The sequence below is a fragment of the Chanos chanos genome, chromosome 4 (genome assembly GCF_902362185.1).
Source record: "Chanos chanos chromosome 4, fChaCha1.1, whole genome shotgun sequence".
NCBI lineage: Eukaryota > Metazoa > Chordata > Actinopteri > Gonorynchiformes > Chanidae > Chanos > Chanos chanos.
Genome location: NC_044498.1, coordinates 11,046,644 through 11,066,490, shown reverse-complemented (window position 1 = coordinate 11,066,490; position 19,847 = coordinate 11,046,644). Strand labels below are relative to the sequence as shown.

Genomic DNA, 19,847 nt, shown 5'->3' with positions numbered 1-19,847 from the left:
ATTTAACACGTGAAAAATAAATATTGCCTATCTGATCACTTCTTTGGTAAGGGTATGTGGTGGTTTTGTTATCATTTCTGCAAACAATCTCGCTCTATCAATTGTCTTGAGGTTTCAAGATCTGTAATTTGACTCCCGTTCTGTGTATCCGCCGGGAACATCCTGAATACGTTGGGCTTGTTCTGCAGATCTGCTGACGTGTCGGCTTGATTTGCCCATGCTCAAGCAGTCTCCAGCCAAATCCCTGTTTGCCAGCATGGCTGAAAACGGTTACCACTTATATATCTTTATACTACTTATTCAAGTGTCGCTTAACAGAGCCGTCACAGATAGGAGGTTTTCGGACTTTAAACGATGCGCCGACGAAGAATGTAGCAGTAAGTATCAAAGGTCGCGTGAAGTTTTAGCCAGAATGCTACGATCAGCCGAAAGCAACATTTGAAATCAATCTCTAAATCGGTCCTCTCCAAATAAAAATCAATACACAGATCACTGTTTAAAGTTAGTATGTATGTTAAAGGTCAGAATAACATTCCGAGTCCAGTCGGAGTGTCTTATCTTCTGACATCCACAAACCGCACGCTGATGATTACCTGCCGAAGTTAAGACAGTAAACATAGCTAAGCACGTTAGCATTAATGCTACTGTTAACGTTGGTGTGCAGTCATAAAATAGTCATAATGAATATTGTTGTAAATGAAATGTCAATCTATCATGTTAGCTGGAACCTAGATCATACACAGTATTCAAAGTCAATATAGTCATCAAAGGCCTCTATGTTATTTACTCCTGCAAATAGCTAGGTAGCTTAATTAATTGACTCACTCATTTGTGACTGCTAAAAACAGTATTTACTGTTTGGATGATGTTATGACAACATTTCATGTCAGTTCCTCCACCTTCGTATTTTTGTATGGCAGGCTAACATTATTATCTTCGTTCTGTGACCGATTGATGCCTTGATGAAAAATGAACTCCCAGTTTTAACTTTGGTTTGTACTCCAATTTGAGAAAAATATTATCTGAATTGAAATTTTGCCACGGACGGTTTTGTCAGTGAACTTCGTATGTCTGAAGAAGGTGAATAAAAATATAGTGAGAACGTCTCTGCCTGTCTTCTTACCTTGCCTAAATTTAAAACGGAGTACGGAAGGTTTACCTCATAGAGTAACTAACGTTACTTGTATATACTGCCATGTACTGAAACTGAGCAAGCTTATCCCAATCTGTGTTTCCTCTCCTCTCTGCAGTGCTTCTGTGTCGGGGGAAAGCGGCAAAGGATTTCTCTGGACCAGACTGTCGATTTTTAGACTTTAAAAAGGGAGAGACAATATATGTGTACTATAAACTCTCAGGACATAGGTCAGATGTGTGGGCAGGGAGTGTAAGTATCACTGTTAATAATTAATTCTATGCCAGTGTCTCTGTGACTGCAAATCAGGTTACCCAAATGTGAAATGGCAAGTCATTCTCATGCTTTGACATTCAATCTTCTCACTATTGTAAACTACCTCAAATTTGGTCTTTAAATCCATATTTTCATATATCTATCTTTGATTGACATGCTAGTGGTCATCCTTCCCTACTTAAATCAACTATCAATTTACACATATTTTATCATTCAAAGACGGGGACCATCAGTGTTTTGAAGTGGTTTTGAAGTTTGTACTCAGATCCCAAGAGCCTGTAATGACATATAAAACCCAATACTGTGAGACTGGCGCAAGGCATGTATGCTAAGCTTGGTTTTCTGAGATAGGGAGGTTATACACTAACCTTGTCTTGGTCAGTTGTATTCTTACTGATTTTGAACAATGGCTGTTTTGATTTCTTCCTAATATAATTGTCATTAGCATTGTAAGTCAACAAACCAAAGCTAAGTTCTTTTATTCAACCAAAAGTAAAAATAAAAACCCTGAGCTTTGCTGACAGTGTATGTGCCCGAAAGAAGGTATTGTAGATTTACTGAAGGTACTGCTCTTAATCAACAGCACTTATTTTTTCCTCAAACTGTCGGGGTAAAGATAATTGTTCAAACCTGAACAGATATCAGGAAAACTCATCTGCATGTATAGGGGGAAACTGTTTTGTGGCACACTATAATTCTTGTCATATTAATATTTTTTGTGCTCTGCTTTGTTTAGGTTGGAACCCGCTTTGGTTATTTCCCAAAGGACTTACTAATAATTAATCATATATATACAGATAAAGAATTAGAAGTTCCAGCAGAGGTAAGCAAATCATTTGTTGAGTTTAAAGAGAGTGGAATGTGTGTTATTTATAATTACAAAACATTCAGTTACATTAGGTAATAGGCAATCCACCAAATAAATTGGAAAAATGTTCAGCATGGTCAAAGTTATTTAATACTTATTTCTTTGAATTGGCAGTTTAAAGGTTAGTGAAGATGCATCCTCAGTGATTAATATTCATGTTGAATTATTCATTAGACATTTTAGAAATTACTTTTTGAAGACCATATCCAAAGGTATTTGAACAGCGCTCCAGTTGTATTGACTTCCATGGAGTACTGATCAACTTCCAGTAATTCAAATTGAGTTTCAGTTCAGTTTCCTCAATGGGTTTTTCCCCAACCATTGACTTCATCCTTGATGTTTATCATCATAATGAATGTGATATCCTTTAACACTAGATCATTACTTAGAAAGAACAGGATTATGTTCTTTTCAGCTGAACACTACAAAGCTTTTGGATCACTGAACGGAGGCCACCTGTACCCTTTGGACTGAGTTTCCTGTAACACTATAGGGAGATGGTTTCCTTTTGAAATCTGGAAATATAAACGCTTCAAACCTTGGGTGCTTTAAGAAATTGGAGGGTTATTTCCTGAGATGCTTCACTGGACAACAAAAGACCTTTCTGTCCATACAGTTGCTCTGTTGGTGGATTTATCCTTATGAAGCACTGCCATCCTGCAGTGTTGGATATAAATTATTTCCCGAGTGCTGAGGTGGCTTGAGCCACATTCACATGGGCAAATAGTTACACTTACATCAGGCTTAAGTACCTGTGGAGGAAAAACAGACTGTGCCTTTTAATGACAACAGTAAACATAAATCAGGGAGGTTACTGCAGTGCTGATAAATGCACCACCCTCTATGAAAACAAGCACTATATTTAGTAATGTAACTTGCTTGCATTTGGCCTCACAAAAGAGATTTCTCCCACAAATGAATGCATCTGTCAGTTTTATATTTGTCCTTATGTGCAGTTGTCTATGTTAAAGTCACTTTTCTTCATTTATTTATATTGGTGTTTGCAGTCAACAGAGAATTACTATTCTGTGAACTAAGGCTTTAGTATTCTTTTGCTATGTTGCAACTATCTGTCATCCCTACTTTTTAACTGTTCTTGATTTGTAATGTTGACATTTCTTCTTTCCTTTCAGGAAACAGACTTTGTTTGTTTTGATACTGGTTTTGATAAGTTCGACAGCTATGATATTGATGTGCTGTTGGGCAACTCAGAAGAAACAGATGATCAAACTAAAGCAGCTAGACGCGTTGCAGAAGATTTGCAGACAGCTCCTGAAGAGTCTCCTGTGGATAGTGAAGGAAAAGAAGGTGACAGCAATGAGCCTCAGGGCAGAGAGACTGAGGCTCATGAGGCTGTACAAGGAGGAGATCCCAGCAATTTAGAGCCCAGTGAACTCTCACAAGCTCCCCCCGAAACTGAGGCAAACACTGTGAAAACAGAGCCTGAGGAATCTCATAGTACAGGGAATGCCACAGCAGATGATACAGATTTAGATTCGAATCTCAGACAAACCAAAGATGACCCCTCAGAGACACTAGACGAACCTTCACCCAAAGATGCTGCTGATTTACAGGGAGATGAACATGTCACTGAAAGCCAAGACATGCCTGAGTTGCAAACCACACTAGGGACAACATTTGATGCTGTCACCTCAGACGACGAGGACACTTGGAGAGTGACTCCTTACTTTGACGAAGAGGAAGAAGAAGAAGAAGACAGAGGTGATGCATTACAGGATCAAAAGAGTGATCAAACTGAAGATGATCCAGTTAAACCCCCTCTTCTCTCTTTTGTAGAAGAGCCCTCTTATTTTGAGGAAGACTTTCCAAATCCAGCTGAGGCAGAGGAGGAACAGATCCTGCCTGAAACACCAGCAGAAACACCAACTGAAACACCAACTGAAACACCAGCTGAAACACCAGCAGAAACACCAACTGAAACACCAGCTGAAGAAAAAGAAACAGTAAAGGATAAGAGCATGTGGTCATCACTGGGGGACACAGTTTTCAAAATAGTTAGTGGAGGAGAAAGAACTGATCCAGTTGGAGACGAGGAGGAGGAGGATGATGATGATGATGATGAAGAGGAGGACACTGACTCAGTTAAATCTGAGAAAACGATTGAACAGCCGGAAGAGATGTTGCCATCAGACACGCATAAAGAGCCAAAAGAGGACCAATACTCAAAGGAACAATTGGAAATTGAGGAACCCACTGAATCCAGTCTCATTATAGAGCCAGACGATTTTTCTGAGAAGAGCTCTGCAACATCACAGGTCAGTGATGCTGAAGAAGAGATTGATCAAAATGATCAGCCTCAGCTTGTTCCTAGCGATGAAGATAACCAAGCAGAACAACACATTGCAGACTCCACCCCCTCAGACTCACCTTCACAAAGTGATCATCTAGAACCTAAATCAGATGACATGAAACCTGTGTTGTACGAACAAGTTAAGAGTTCTGCTGATAGAGATGATCCTAATATAAGCATGTCAGAAGGTGAAACATCCCAGGAATCTGACAGCATATCACATGTCGAAGAAACAGAAAATGAGGTGGAGTCAATATCTGATAAGGATTTAGTCAAACAGGGCAATAAAGCAGATAACACTAATTTGTTTAATGATATGTTGAACGAAAAAATACACAGTCATCGTAAGGACAAAGAAGAAGAAGAAGAAGAAGAAGAAGAGGAAGTCAGCCATCAAGCAGAAGAAGAGAATGATGTAGAAGAGCTCCTTGAGGATGAAAACGCTTTGCTGTCTACTATGAAGACAGAACACCCTGATGAAATGGACAAGGTTAATAAAACACCAGAGACTGAGGAGGTTGAATCTGACCACAAAGTGGATGGAGATGAGGATATACCCAAACAAAGTGATGATGATACAGAGAAAAGTGAAGAACCATCCCACGAACATTCACTAAATGAGAAAGAAGATAACATTGCACCTGAGAAGTCAAATGACACTGAGTCTATGGAGTCAAAAGACTCTCACCAACACGAGGAACCTGAGTACAGCGATAGTGTGCTAAGACTGACTATCTTAAGGGACCACTTCAAGGAGGAGGATATGAAGCGTCTTCAGAAGCATTTAGGCCTGAAAAACCTCTTTAGAGTTGAGGCCATGTTCACTGACCTGGAACAGGAGCTGAGGTCTATAAGGGAGTCTCAGACAGATAACTATGAAGATGTAGAGAGGGCACTTGAGAGAGTCCTAGAAACCTCAGAAAACTCCATTCTGGATGAGGTTGAGAAAATGCTAGATGCCAGAGAACCGAAGCCCTCTGACCATGCACAGGATCCAGACACAGGCATGTACGATGAGGAGGCAGCCCTGTTAGATGATTTTCAGGAACTTGCATTCCATTTGCGGCAGAAGTACTCCATGGCCAGTGATAGCACGCCTTTGGCCGAAGAGAGTCAGAATCAAACTGAAACTGGTGAGTCATGCTAAAGACAAAAAAAAAAGCTAATGTTTGTTAGTACCAACTTAATGGATTAATTTTGTAATTGCCACAGTGATATATCTAACTTGCATGTGGAGTATATGTGCTTACAGTATGTTTGACATGGAATTTTATTAGGCCACTATTTTACATACATCAGCTGGATTAGGTTTTTCAAATTTGACCAAAATTGAAAGTTTCAAACACACCAAACTAGAACCTAAAGAAATAAACCATATTGAATAATCAACAATGTTGATTATGAGACAAACTATTACATGAGTTTTAATGAGGCAGTTTATTTATTGTTTCAGAAAGTGCAGTTCATCATGAGGATGTGGACGAGTCGGTCAGCAACCTTACAGTCACTGAAGAGGCAGAAGAACCTAAAGTCCTAGAGGAAGAGGATGATCCAAAATCACAAGATGTTACTCCTAATGATAATTTGCCACATAGCCAAGACATAGGCATTGAGGATGGAGGTCACTTTAACAAAAATAAAGATAGCCAAGCAAACTTCAAAGACCCTGAAGAGGTACAAAGAGGACCTCAAGCTATTTTGGACAGTCCACTGGATATGGGATTTGGTTTTGATGTGGAGCATTCATCTTCAGGTTCGTAAACTGAAAACCTTCAGTTTAACTTTTACCTCCTCCATTAAGTGTTTTGGTGAGGATGTTGTCTAAATGGTAAATATTTTGAATCTCAAGGTTCACTGGAATCCCCAGGCGTTTCTGATTTTAATGAAGATGGCGAAAACAGCGTCTTCTCTACGGCTGCACTTTTAGCCTATGCAAGAGATCTGCTTTCTCTGTCTCAGGAATGCTTTGGAGTGTATGCAGAAATGGTGAGTGAAGCCTCGTATTGAATAATAGAGACATATTGATACAACAAACACAGGATCAGCATCCACTGGGGATTTCGCGTCACATACATTTTTGGTATGGTGAAAAATGAAATGTCAAATGTAAATTTGAAGGGTGTGTGATGATGACTATTTACTCTTTGCCAAAGCTATTTTTGGGACAACGAATCTGAAACAGTGCTCTGCACATGCGTTGCTTTAGCTTCTTAAGAAAGCTAGAACACGGTCGTTGTGTTTTAAGGCAGCGAGGATAGGAATAATACCGCATTCATTTGATTCACGAGATTGCTCATGGAAAAGTTCTTATGTGATCAATTGAGGTAACTTGTGGTCTGAATCCAGTGGAACATTAGCGGTGAACACCTTCACGGACCAAGAAATTTTGTGCCTAGAATATGCAGGGTACTGTTCTTATTTCGTCATGCCATTGCGTTAGCGTCTTGTTGTGATGCCCCACGGTTTCCATGGTGTGTGTTATATTTTTTTACAACGTTCTTGGATGCGTGTGTCTTTTCTCGAAAACAGTTGTAGCGGCACGGTGTAGATTTTATTTCAGCTTTGATAAGAAAAACACTATTTTCATCTCTCTGACTACAAATGATATGATATGTCCAGCACAACAGTTTTAGTTTACGCTGTATGTTTGTTTAACTTGGTCTACACATGGCTTGCTGTCGATCTGGGAAGGGTGAGTAAAACATATTTCAGGTGTTTCTTAGCTTTTTATTCGATTTTATTCGATGTTGTGAATCTTTTAGGTTAGGTTTTTAATATTTTTAACACTAAGTAACTACGACTAATATTTTACGATTTCGCTTTAAGGTACGGGCTGTTTGGTGTTTTGGTGTCGCGTTCTAGTGACGGAATGGCTCCTCAACGTTTGTATATGTTGACGTGTTACAGCCTGGTTTCAGCCACAGATCGCGTAAAAAGACCAGAGAGCAAACTGTATATTCATTTAGGAACTTCGTCATGGAGTAGGCCTAGTTGACCCAGGAAGTGATCACCACAGTGCTTGGACTTAAAATATTTAATAATTGTATGGTTAAACAGGAGTGGGCAGGCAATACAAATATTCATGTGTTATCCCTGAAGAAAACGCCCACCAAATGAAGTTCTCGTTAAAAATAAAGGCAAATTTGAAATAGCAGCAATGCAAGAGATTTTAAAATTCGGGTTTGTTTGCTAATGCAAATTTTGTTAGTAGGATCTGCTACAAATGTCTGGTGCTTCGTTCTTTGAAGACTATTATTGATCTCAGTTCGCTTTCTTCCACCGCCTGCCATACATAAAGAGAAAAGACTTCCTCTCATTGCTTCCTTATATGGTCATATGCAGTCTCTGTTAGTTAGCCTGACAGCTGTTTAGTAAAAGTTGTCCATCTGGGCCACTCGTTGTAATATCTTTGACTGTGGGTTGAAGTCCAGGATATAGCAGTTAAGGCTACGTCAATGTGATCGCTGTTCGCTGGCTTTTCACGTAAAAAAGATAGTTGAGGCCTAATTTAATTAATATCGAGCGTTTTATGCTACCGTTATTTATACTTGCTTCAGCAGCCATCTCCAATAGGCCTTAATACGAGAGGAAGTACTGTTAGACAAGTGATTGCTTGTTGCTGATAGCCTCACAACCGGTGAGCTTCCGAGAGCTTTGAGGTTTAGCAAGGACCTGCCATGGAGAAACTGTCCGCCATTTAGCACACCTTTCGCGGCTTCTTGTTCAGTATATATCGGTGTACCAACCTCTCTGACGCAAGCTAGCTGCCCGTGCAGCTGGATGTTGCTAACTTCCTAATACTACGGGATGCATTCAGAGGAACCGCTAAAAGTTACTTCACCTCAGTCCGGACTTGACCGGTCTGCTGCCTTTTACGTGTTATTTCTTACAGAGCTTAAAGACGTGAGTAATCAGCTGTTATTCATGATACTTCATAGAGGTTTTCAATGTGTCGCGATAACATATGGTTAAACCAACAAGCTAACTAACAGCAGTCTTACTGATTTGCGATTTGTTCTTAGATACACATTTATACAGAAGTTACTTTGAATAATACGTATAGTCTGTGTGCCCTTTAATGAAGTCGGAAATTCTTTTTCCTGTCTCGTTGTCTGTCAGTCGAAAGCGTAATGTATTTAAAACTGGACTTTTGAGGACTTTAAACTGTACTGTTTTACAGCGTCTTTGCATTTCAGTCAAGGCGCTTGAAACTACTTAGCGCTGTCAAAGCACCCTTTCCCCTGGATATTACAGAGAACTGTGAGCCAGAATGCCCTCCGTCTCAGTTGTGCAATATTTAATACACCAGGGCCAGTGTGTATTCCTTTACAAAAACATTTGAAGCAATCCAAATCCTTTAAATATGCTAAATCAAAGCCATGGTAACAAAGCTATGTTTCATACAGTTTTGTGTGGGATCTAACGTCTTACATAACATATTTGTGCGAACAGATATGTGGTCAGTTAGTTGTGCAGCACCCCTGTGACATGAGTTAGCCGGGGCAAAAGTCCACTGAACCTTCAAATGCTCCTTGTTGATTTGGGAATGTGAATACTGTAAACATATCCTGTGTTTTATTCATATGGAAGTGTTGTTTTTTTTAAGAACTTATTCACCTTTAATTGACTCAGTGACTCAGACGTGAATTGCTTTGTGTTAAACAAGTTTTCATTTTTTTTCATTTGGGCAGCTGAAGCAAAAGAGTGTTTTGGTGCATGGAGATTGCTTTAATGTCAAACTAATGAAACCATATGTTTCTATATTTTTGAAGAACTGGCTATGTACATTATCCACAGATCACAGGACCTTTAAGGGTAGTGTGTCCATGTATTCACTCAACACGATGGATAACCACCTCTGTCATCAGAAATCAGCCATTCTAGAACAAAAACCTGTTATTTGGGGAAAAAAAAGAAAGAAAAAAAAAGCCTCATGAATGCAGTTCAGACACTGCTCAGGGGATGTGACAAGCTTATGCATATGTGTATGTGTATTCAGGTAATTGCAGCCCTACCTGAAGAATGGCAGCCAGGGCCTACTTTCCATGGACTTCCTTGGGAACCAGTGCTTGCTACGGCAGCAGTGGGAATCGTCACTTTCCTGGTGTTCTTCTGGAGGACCGTGCTTGCGGTACGCTTCCTCACAGTTAGGAATATTATTATTATTATTATCACCAAAATCATCATATTATAAGTAAGAAAAATTCACTAGCTGGCTCTCTCATTTTTCCTACAGGTCAAAAGCAGAACATATCTGTGTAAGTGTCTTTTCAATCCAGTCTTGCTATAAAAGTATCAGCTACATCATATATTGCTTTTTCTCACTTTTATCCCTTCTTATCACTTAACGTGACATTTCTCATATTTTCTTCATTAATTTGTTCTAGTGACCGAGAAGCAGCTTGCAGAGAGGATTGAGCGACTCAACGGTGAAAAATCGGATGCACTCCTCAAGATAACAGAACTTAATGCCATGGTGAATTTTTGATTAAATTTATTTCTATTTCTGTTTCCTTCTGTGTCTATGGTTGCCAATTAATTCATTTATAGATATGGGTATTCATGTCTATATTTTTAATATCTTTCATCTCAGATCAAAGAGCGTGAAAGCCAGCTGAAAGAATCCGAACAATCGCAAAGTTGCACTCAGCAAGAAAAGGAGAAGCTTCAGGTGTGGTACACGGCCAGATCATTTGATCTTTTGGTTAAGACTTTGCCTAGGCTCTTTCACAGACATTGTGTTTTTACTTTTTGTCCTTCAGGAACATTTGAAAAAACTGCAGAAAAAAACAGACACAATGACTGAGACCATTTCTGTCTTACATGGAGAGATCACGGACGAACAGAAAAAGAACAAAGAACTTAGTGACTTGGTATGCTGTTGTTGCATGTTGTACTAAACTTGTGAATTTTATTTAAATGTTTGTTTGTTTTTTACCTACTTTGTGAGTCTTTTCTTTTTTTTTTTTTTTTTTTTCCTAGATTGGTTCTTTGCACAAATCAGTTGAAAAGTTCCAGCTCGTCATCAAGACTCAAAGTGAAGAGCGTGAAAAGGTATGTGTTGTGTGGAAAATGGAGATTCATACCAAATTCATTATTTATTTTTATAACCAAAGAATGTTGAGTACTAACGTGGTGTATTTCTGTCAAATGTTAATGTTAGTTTGGATTTTGTTTTTTTTGGGTTTTTTTTAGGTTCAGGTCCTTTTGGATGAGGCTAAGCTAAGAGAGGATGCCCTGAGAGCTGAAGTCACCAGTTTTGTGAAGGAAAATGGTTCTTTGAAGGAACAGAAGAAACACGTACGTAATACGACGCGTTTCTCCCTCTAGTTCGGTCGTTTGTTTTCAGCAGCGCTAATTGCGTTTGTTTCCCTCTCTCAGTTGCTTCGCGATGCTAAGCAGTGGGAGGAGAAGCACAAGGACTTGAGCGAGAAGATCAGAGTCTATCAGAAATCCCAGAAGGACCTGGAAGATGCTCTCAAACATAAGGAAACTGAAATTGATGTGAGCTTGATAACCTTACGTTGTTCTAAAGGGCACTCTGCAACCTCTTATTTCTGTATGATATTGTGTTTTTATATGAAGAGGAAACGTAATCGAAATTTAAGGTGTGCACTTTAAAATGCTCTGAAAGCGTTCTTTTTCCATTGTCCGTAGGTTTTGTCTGATTGCATTGCTGAGTTGGGGAACTTGGATGCCTGCGACACTGAGGAGCTTCATAAAGGCGACGCCAAGATGGCAAACGGAGACACTAATGGTGAATCATGAATAACCTCCGCATTTTATTTGTGCCTAACACTTATTTATTGTTGCCTTATACAAGCGTCTAACGTGACACGGTTTATTTCAGTCAATAAGAGTGATGCCATGAAAGCCCGACTCAAACAGATGATGGACGTCTCAAGGGTAGGTTGAGCTGTAAGATTCAGTATGCACAGAGATGTTTCCAAATGGCTCTCACATTCTTTACCTTAACACTGATTCATTTTCTTTACAGGTCAAGACCACCATTTCTGTTGTTGAAGAGGAAAGGAACCGATATTTGGAGAAATTGCTCGGCGAGGAAAAAGTTAGACAAGAACTTGAAGGTTTGACATATTGGATAGCTTCTATTGTTTCACTTGCTTTGTTCTTCCTGTCTCTGTCCCTGAGCTACGGTTTCATCATCTATGACACGTCACCTTTTTTTTTTTTTTTTTCCTTTTAGAACAAGTTAAGAAACTTGAGCATGACAGGTCAGCTTTAGAAAATGAGAAATCTCACCTGGAAAACCAACACAAAACCCTTCAACAGAAACTGGAAATCATGACTGAGATGTACATGGAGAAAGATAACGCCTTACAGCGGTAAGTGTACTCACACAATTACCTTAGACTTCATGTAATTACTCATTTTTAAATGTTGTTTTGCGTTATTGAGACTGGGGGTGGGGGTGGGGAGTCTTCTTAAGATGGTTGTCCAGCAGCTGAGAAGAAGGGAAAAAGATAAGAACTCTTGTGACTTCCCGGTCTCACAGGAAACTGACCCAGGAAGAGCTGGAGCGACGGGAGAAGGAGTCCCGACTCTCTGAGGTGGACGGCAAAGCCATGAGGGCCGAAGAAGAGCTGAAGACCTACAAACAGAGGATTCAGGATCTGGAAGATGTTCTGCAGAAAACCGAGCACTCCTACAAGACCCAGGTAAAACATCTGCCGTTAAGCTTTCCATTGTGGAACAACTCTGATTCAGGAATCCAGCGTAAATTATGTTCTCAGGAATCAGCAGGAATCAGCTTCACGGATACATTTCCCCTTTGCCTTAGAAATTAATTATCCACATCTGAGTATGTCAGATTCTGAGTCTTTTCCATACGAGAGTGCACCTGAAATCTCACCACTGTTTAAAAGAATATTAATGGCTCCCTGGAGAGCGATTTGAGGTTCAACGTTTGAGGTCCTCTGAGCAGGACACATAAGTTTATCACAGATCATTCAAAATGATAGGGACAAGAACTCTTATCGACAGCCTTTCGTGCCAATGAGATTACGGCCGTACTTTAAAAAGGCAAAATGTTTTGACCACCGTCTCTTCGGTTATATTTGTCTAGATCTCAGCTCTTGAGAAGAAAGCCCATGAGTCTTGGGTAAGTGTCAGTTTGCAGCTATTAATGTTTTCCATCAGCCATCCAGTTCTTTTTTTTTAATCAGCATTCTCTTACCGCGTGAATCTGCTGTTTTTTACTCTACAGTTAAACGCCCGTGCGTCAGAAAGAGCTCTGGTGGAGGAGAAGAGGGAGATGACTAACCTGCGTCAGAAGTGAGTCCACCAGCTGAGAGACTTTCTAAGCAAATTGTCGATGAAAGGTCCCCGGAGAGCCGTTATTACTATTTCAGTCAGTTTTGAGTGGGTTTCAGACCTGAGCCCCAGCTCTGTTTTTATCCGTGGTTACATCATTGCTGATGGATATTCATTAACGAGTCCACCTTGGGAATTTACACCTAAAACAGGTCCCATTAGGGATAAAGGGTTTCGTCAGCCCAATTATCAGCTGTTTTTTTCGTACAAACATCTTCGTTAAGCGTTTTAATATGTTTACGTTTGTGTTTTGTTTTTCAGACTGGTAGAGATCAGTGACAAAAAGGCTGAGTTACAGCGTTGCCTGATGAAGTCTGCTCCTATTCAACCGGACCGCCACATGCCCCCCATGCGCAGAGGTGAGCCCCTCCCCCTCCCCCCCCCCCCTTCTCTGGTCCTCAGTCTTTACATCTTTGAGCATGTGTAATTTAGTTTTATATCGGTCTCAATGCCTTATTATCGATGTGTCTGCCAGCGTATCCCCGACATTTGTTTTATGAGCCGTGGTGTACTGCCGCTAGACTTTGTCCGTCGCTGCTAGAATATGTTGAATACCGAGTGTTATTTCTGTGCAGTGTCATGACAGAGAGGCATTATTATCAGCTCTGTTCTGTTACAATGGTGTGGAAGTGCAAGGAATGTGTTTCTGCTGGTGACTTGCTGGGAGAAATGTGGCAATGAAACAACTTGTTTTTCTGGGGGGGAAAAAATGTGTGAGATAAAAAAAAACAGTGATTGTTGATTTTGGGCAAGTTTTCCTGACGTTGAGTAAAGTGACACATAGGCAAGTACTCAAAAGAGCGAATTCTCCATCTCAGCTTCGCGGGGGACGCTACAGTTCACCCTCATGACGACTGCAGTAAACAGTCAACGAGCCCGCTAGGTTTGTGTGACTGATAAAGGTGGCCTTTTTCAAAATGTTCACTTGTCAGTTTGAATCTTTCAGCGGTCATCTTATGTTCAGCTTTAGCTGCATTTTACATCTGCATCTGTTGATTTGTTAGGGTATTTTGAACAAAGTATGACTTTTTGATACGACTGTGTATAAAATCACCACATAATTCCCCACTCTCATTTGTTTATTCTCTTTGTTTGCTGTTACTTGGGTCCCATGGGAGGGATTGTTGTAACATTGGTGACTGTGATAATTAAACGGTTGGTCTGGTTCAAACAGGCGACTCATATGGGCCTTCTCCTGTAAGCGGGGGTGCCCCTTCACCCCCTTTAATGATAGAGGGTCCGGGGCGCCCCCCTTCTGCCCCTGTGGGCCGAAGGAACGAGCCCCTTGGTAAGTCCTCCCCCTCTTTTTGTTTTGTTTTTTGGTCCAAAACCAAGGACATTCCTCTTTTCTATCTGCGTAACCATCCTTCCCTTCCCACCTGTGTCTACTCGTCCTCTCTCTCTGCGTATCCGTCTTCTCTGTCGCCATCGGCCTTTTCTGCTCACAGCCCTTCAGTGATCAGACATTGTTCCTGATGCCTTTGATCAGGTCGTTTCTTTTCCCCCTCCACAGTTCATCCTGTGCCTTTATCACCTTAGTGAAACTCTTAACACCTTTCTCATCGCTTGATTTTCTTCTACCTTCTTCTTCTACCGCATCCGTGTTTTTCCTTAACTCACCTCAGTCACCCCCATTGATACCCCTTCTATGCACTATTCACCAGTTCTGTTTTCTCCCGATTTCTTTTGATCAGGATTAGTCTGCCGACACCTATGTGATCGGATTATTGCTTTTGATCTTTAGAGGCCTCTCCTTCAGCGTTTTTCTTGCATGTCTGTATAAGGAGTGCACATTGATATCATGTATGTTTACCAACAGGACAGCTTAAAAGAGGTGTTAGCAAAGGCATGATTAACATCATAGGCATTGTTTGTTGTATCTCTTTTTATAAAGAGGTCGCAGTAGTCTGAATGACTGATCTTAGAGAAAGGAGGATCTCTCGTTTGATTATTACTTTACACTCATGCAGTTGTTTTGATTGATCAGCGTTATATTTTCAGTCACCAAGAGGAAAAGCAGGAAAAAGTCTATGGGACAGATAGATCAGAGTAAAGCGTAGATCTCCCGCTGTCATGACTGTTATTAAATGCTTGTTCTCTGGTTTAGGACCATGGCCTCCCTCTGACTCACATGGACGCTTCTCTGACCTCGGACACCCACTTCCTGCCAGACCAGGTATAGCAGACCATTTTAATATGGCCTAAGGGAAAGACACAGCTCCTTTAAGGGCACGCGTGACTGTTTAGTGTGGTGATTTCAGATTTAAATTCTGACGGTCGTTTATCATCTTGTCCTTTAGATATGTATGCTCCTCGGACCTCCTCTCCTACCACATCAGAAGGATCGGTAAGTTTATTAACATCAAATCAAGGCAAGAAGCTTTTTTTTTTTTTCCCCATTCTTTTTTTTGTACTTTTGTCTGTAAGCAGTAGATGAATATTTGTGAAGCTCTGGATGTGACCAACGGTAACATGCGCCTCAATGAGAGGCTGACAAAATGTGTTCTCCCTCTGTGAAGATGTGTAACAAAAAAGGAAGTGTGTAATACCCCCAATAGTCACATATACATCTCTTCCCCCTTCATCTGTGTCCTGTGGGTGTTTGTGATGAAGCAAACAACCCCAGTGGATACAGTGACACAAACTTCAACACAGGCCTCCACAGAGTCGACAGAGGCAGTGAGTATGGTGGCTCGGTGCTGGTTTGTGGAAGTGTGTGTGTGTGCATGTATGTGTGTTTGCACTTAGAAACCTCTCTGTCAAATTGCTGACAGGCAAACTCACACACATGTACACGCTCAGAGAACTGTTCAGTGGTGCTTGAACTTTTAATCAAGGTGCCCCCCCCCCCCCCCCCCCCCCCCCCCCCCCCCCCGCCAAAAGCCTGTGTGAAGCATAGTCACATGACTGAAGCTTCTGGGATGTTCTGACATTACTGTGTGTGGCGGGCTGTCTGTTAAGGGCTCTCATCTGGTGCATGGCTGTGGGAGTTTTAAATAGCCTTTTGTTCAAACTAACGCACGGCGTCACACAAAACGACCGTTTTTTTTTGTTTGTTTGTTTTGTTTTGGGTTTTTTTGTTTTTGGAATCAGCCGTACTATTGAGTAAACTAAATTCCCTATGTTTGTTTTTTCCTTTTCTAATTCAATTACAGCTCTCTAAATCTCAGAGCCAAGGGTCATTCCTTCCTTCACCAATCAGAGACTCCCCGGGTCCAGGCCCAAATGCCCTTCCAAAGGGACACGGGCCCCCACTCATGGATGGCCCCTACCCAGTTCCACCAAATGGACCACCTCCTCCCATGATGCGACCACCCAATGGACAGCCAAACATGATGCCCCCTGGACCTCCTCCTCCTGACCTGCGCTTTGGACCACCCATGCATGACCCACGCTTCAGACCACCTCCTCCCGTTGGCCCCTATGGTCCTCCGTCCCGCCATTTCGGACCTGTTCCTCCCCCGTTTGGTACGATCTACGCATTTTTCTAGAGTATATTTTAAGAATCAAGGATAATTGATTAATAACCGATTAACAATGATTGTGTTTCGGCAGCTTGTTTGTAATTTAGCTGTATTAATTACGTATTAATTATGCCGTCCTCAATTAAAATTGTCTTTCATCAGGCCGAGGCCCTTTGCCACCAAGGGACTACCCACCTGTGGGACCCCTTCCTCCCCAACCATTTGGACAGAATGGCCCCAACCCTGACTTTTATGGGCCGAAGGACTACCCACCCCGACCTCTGCCACCCGGAGCTATGCCACCACCCGGAGCTATGCCACCACCCGGAGCTATGCCACCACCCGGAGCTATGCCACCACCTGGAGGTATGCCTCCACCTGGAGCTATGCCAAGACCTGGAGCCTTCCCACCTGTCAGAAATATGCCCCCACCTGGGTCTATGCCACCCCCTCCGTTTGGTACCAAAGACAACCCTGGGCCTGCACCACCTCAAGACCCTGCTTCTGCACATAATCCCAGAGACGGTCCGCTAGCTGCCCCACTGGCCTCCTCCCAGACTACAGATTGTTCTACAGAGCAAAGGGCAGGACCAGACACAGTCAGTCCTTAAATGTCTGAACTCTGGGCTCTAACCCACCACCACCGCCACCACCACCACCGAGATGGCAAAACCATCAGCCACTGCTAGACTAAATTCATTTTGGTTTTTTTCTTTTCTTATTTTTGGTCAGAAATGTCAATAAACATTCAGTTCAGTGCATTGAAAAAAAATTGCTTCAGTATTAAGGCATCAAAAAAAAAAAAAAAAAGAAAAGTCACATTTTGTTCACCATCTTGCTCGTTCTGAACAGTAACTATCAGATAAGGAAATTAAGGAGTTTTTTGCCACTTGCCTGCTGCGGCGCATTGTGCAATGTTTCTATTTTATGTGGGAGAATTTCTTTTCCCCTCCAATAGTGTTTTAAGAGGGAAAAAGCCTTTACAAATTGTTTGATTTAAGAAGGGGGGCAAAAAAAAAACAAAACAACAACTTTGGCTATGATTGATGATAACCCAGAGCTGTTGCCCCGTAATAAACTGTAAAGGTAAGTTGTGAATAATTATGATTGTGAGAAATATAACTTATTTTAATACATTCATAGAATCTTTACTAATATACTGCTGCAGGTATGATATTCTTGATATGGAAAAACAGCAGGTATAGGTACTTGAAGTCTTAGCCTTTACCCTTAAGTTAACTTCTTTAAAACCACAGCCTCGCTTCATATTCAATATTTTGTTCAATATTCTGTTCAAATCTAAAACCACCTTGAGAGGATTTTTAATATGTAATAGTTTTGGCTTTGCCTAAAATGAAGAATGGTCAGCGTGTCTGTTTTTTAGTGCTCTTATTGTATTATTTTTGTCATATCTTTTCCATGGGGAAAGACACCCACATGCTGTCATATTGACAGAATGTTTGTATGCTTCCTGTGTTTGCATTAAAATCATATGAATTAAATGACCACAAACAGTAACAGGCTTTGCTTCATCGTAGAATCTAGCTAAATAAGTGAAGATTATTCTCTGACGCATCTTTCTGTTGCACCTCATCAAGGAAATGCAGGTTTACAACACCTAGATATTACCTGGAACAACAATGCACATATTTTTAAGATTTTTTTTTTTTTTTTCCAAATTTATATTTCTGAAAAGTATGTGAACAGCTATCCGCTTCTACTGTTGTACCCCAAGAACATTCCTGACTTCTTTTTATATCCAACACCAGTAAAGTCATTTCAGTCCTTGTTCATTTGCAGATCATTTTGCCAGTGTGATCCTTTTTGCAGATTGCCGATTCAGCGGATGTCTATTTTATTAACATTTTCATTTTGTTATTGAGAAACCGTAACTATGTGATGCTCATGGCCCCAGAATAGAGAGACCCAAGTTTAACCACCTGCCATAACGCTGCTTACGGATGAGTCAGGATTCAAGAAAGCTGTAGATTTTCAGTGTTTCATGATATTATACCCTGATACTGGTAAATGAAGTTGAATCTATAGCTTCAAATTAGAGAGAGATGTAATCTGACCACTCTTAAGCAAAAACATCTTTTTCCATCTTACATACCATACTGCCATTATATGCCTGAAAATGTCGTGTCTCCTATTGAGGCTCTAGCGATTTGATGAAAGTCTATAAATATTACAGCTCTTACGGGACATACATCCATAATGAACACAACTAGTTGTGTTTCCCTGCCAATAATATATTTGAAACTGGTCAGTTTCATTCTCAAAAACTGTGGAAAAACCTGGTTTCCAGTTCAGACATGCACCTGTGGCTGACCAGTGTATCACAGAGTCAGATAACTATGTGCCAGCCCCTGGGGTCTGAAGATAACCTCAGAAGCGTCTAAAGGCAGACCTGCTCATGGTAGCTTTTAGCCATTAGATGTATGGGTTTGTGGAGTACCGACCAGACTTAATCAACCTCAGATTGTAAGTGTAAAGCATCTATTGTGTTTTTATACTCAGGGCGTTGTCTACTGGCCCATACAGTTTTAAAACATGGTTTCGGATCATTTAGGGAGATGCACTTTGTTCAATCATACATTACAAAGGAACAGCTCGACAATTGCTGTGTCATTTTAATAATAAATGTGATGGTAAACATAACCCCAGTGCAACTCACTGCACATAAGTTCACTATACATTTTTTCATTGTGGTCTCATAGAATATGCTATTTTGCAGGTACAATTTCAGCCAATCAGACTGCTACAGGCTGATACTATTCAGTCGTATATCCACTGAATGGAAGATTGGGCCTGAATAGTACATTAGGCCCTTAAAACACTTTCTGCCATTTCTTGTGATGCACTGAGTAACGAGGGAGTGTAAGCAGCATTGTCATTTATTAGAAATTAAAGCAGTGTAAGTACTTGGTCTAATGGTTCAATACAATGGTTTATAAACAGTTCTCCCAGACAAGCAGTACATGCATAATGTACATATAGGAAACATTTATGCACTATGTATCAGATCTGTAGTCTGTTCAGTCATAGACTTGGTTCTGTGACATTACAAAAATAAAATATAAATCAAATGTTATGAAATACAGGAAAATCTTTTGATCAAAAGGATAATAACATCGCATGGTTTGATGGGGATCCTAAACTGATAACAATATCTAAAAAAATAAATGCACATCGTTTAAACAAAATCTTACAGACTCATTCTAGTACATAACCAATTTGTTCTCCACTTTTCACGTTTTAATTGTACACTATGCTGTAATAGGTCACATAACCAGACTTAACTATTGTTCATGAAACATGGGGATTGAAGTTGCCTTATTTTCAGTAGATTCTACCTTCTGCTGGGTTGAGTGTTTGTGCTGTTCTCTTGATTATACAAATTAGATCTATGACCTTTTGTTTTCAGTTCACGAGTCTCTCTCTGGTAACAGTTGCCATAGA

At 40.7% G+C, this 19,847-nt stretch overlaps 1 protein-coding gene across 1 annotated transcript; it reads left to right on the top strand.

The window, feature by feature from the left end:
• The first annotated feature begins 256 nt into the window (after positions 1-256).
• On the top strand, positions 257-18,012 carry mia3 (MIA SH3 domain ER export factor 3). Its single transcript, XM_030770948.1, has 28 exons — positions 257-377; positions 1,251-1,384; positions 2,145-2,231; positions 3,410-5,720; positions 6,041-6,340; positions 6,437-6,573; positions 9,587-9,718; positions 9,824-9,845; positions 9,975-10,063; positions 10,181-10,258; positions 10,350-10,460; positions 10,570-10,641; positions 10,783-10,887; positions 10,969-11,091; positions 11,245-11,344; positions 11,438-11,493; positions 11,585-11,675; positions 11,795-11,933; positions 12,104-12,266; positions 12,674-12,709; positions 12,815-12,882; positions 13,183-13,280; positions 14,096-14,209; positions 15,029-15,097; positions 15,222-15,268; positions 15,535-15,600; positions 16,077-16,389; positions 16,548-18,012. Exons 1-28 carry the CDS (start codon positions 257-259, stop codon positions 16,994-16,996), a joined length of 5,631 nt encoding a protein of 1,876 aa, XP_030626808.1. The 3' UTR covers positions 16,997-18,012.
• The last annotated feature ends 1,835 nt before the right edge of the window (positions 18,013-19,847 follow it).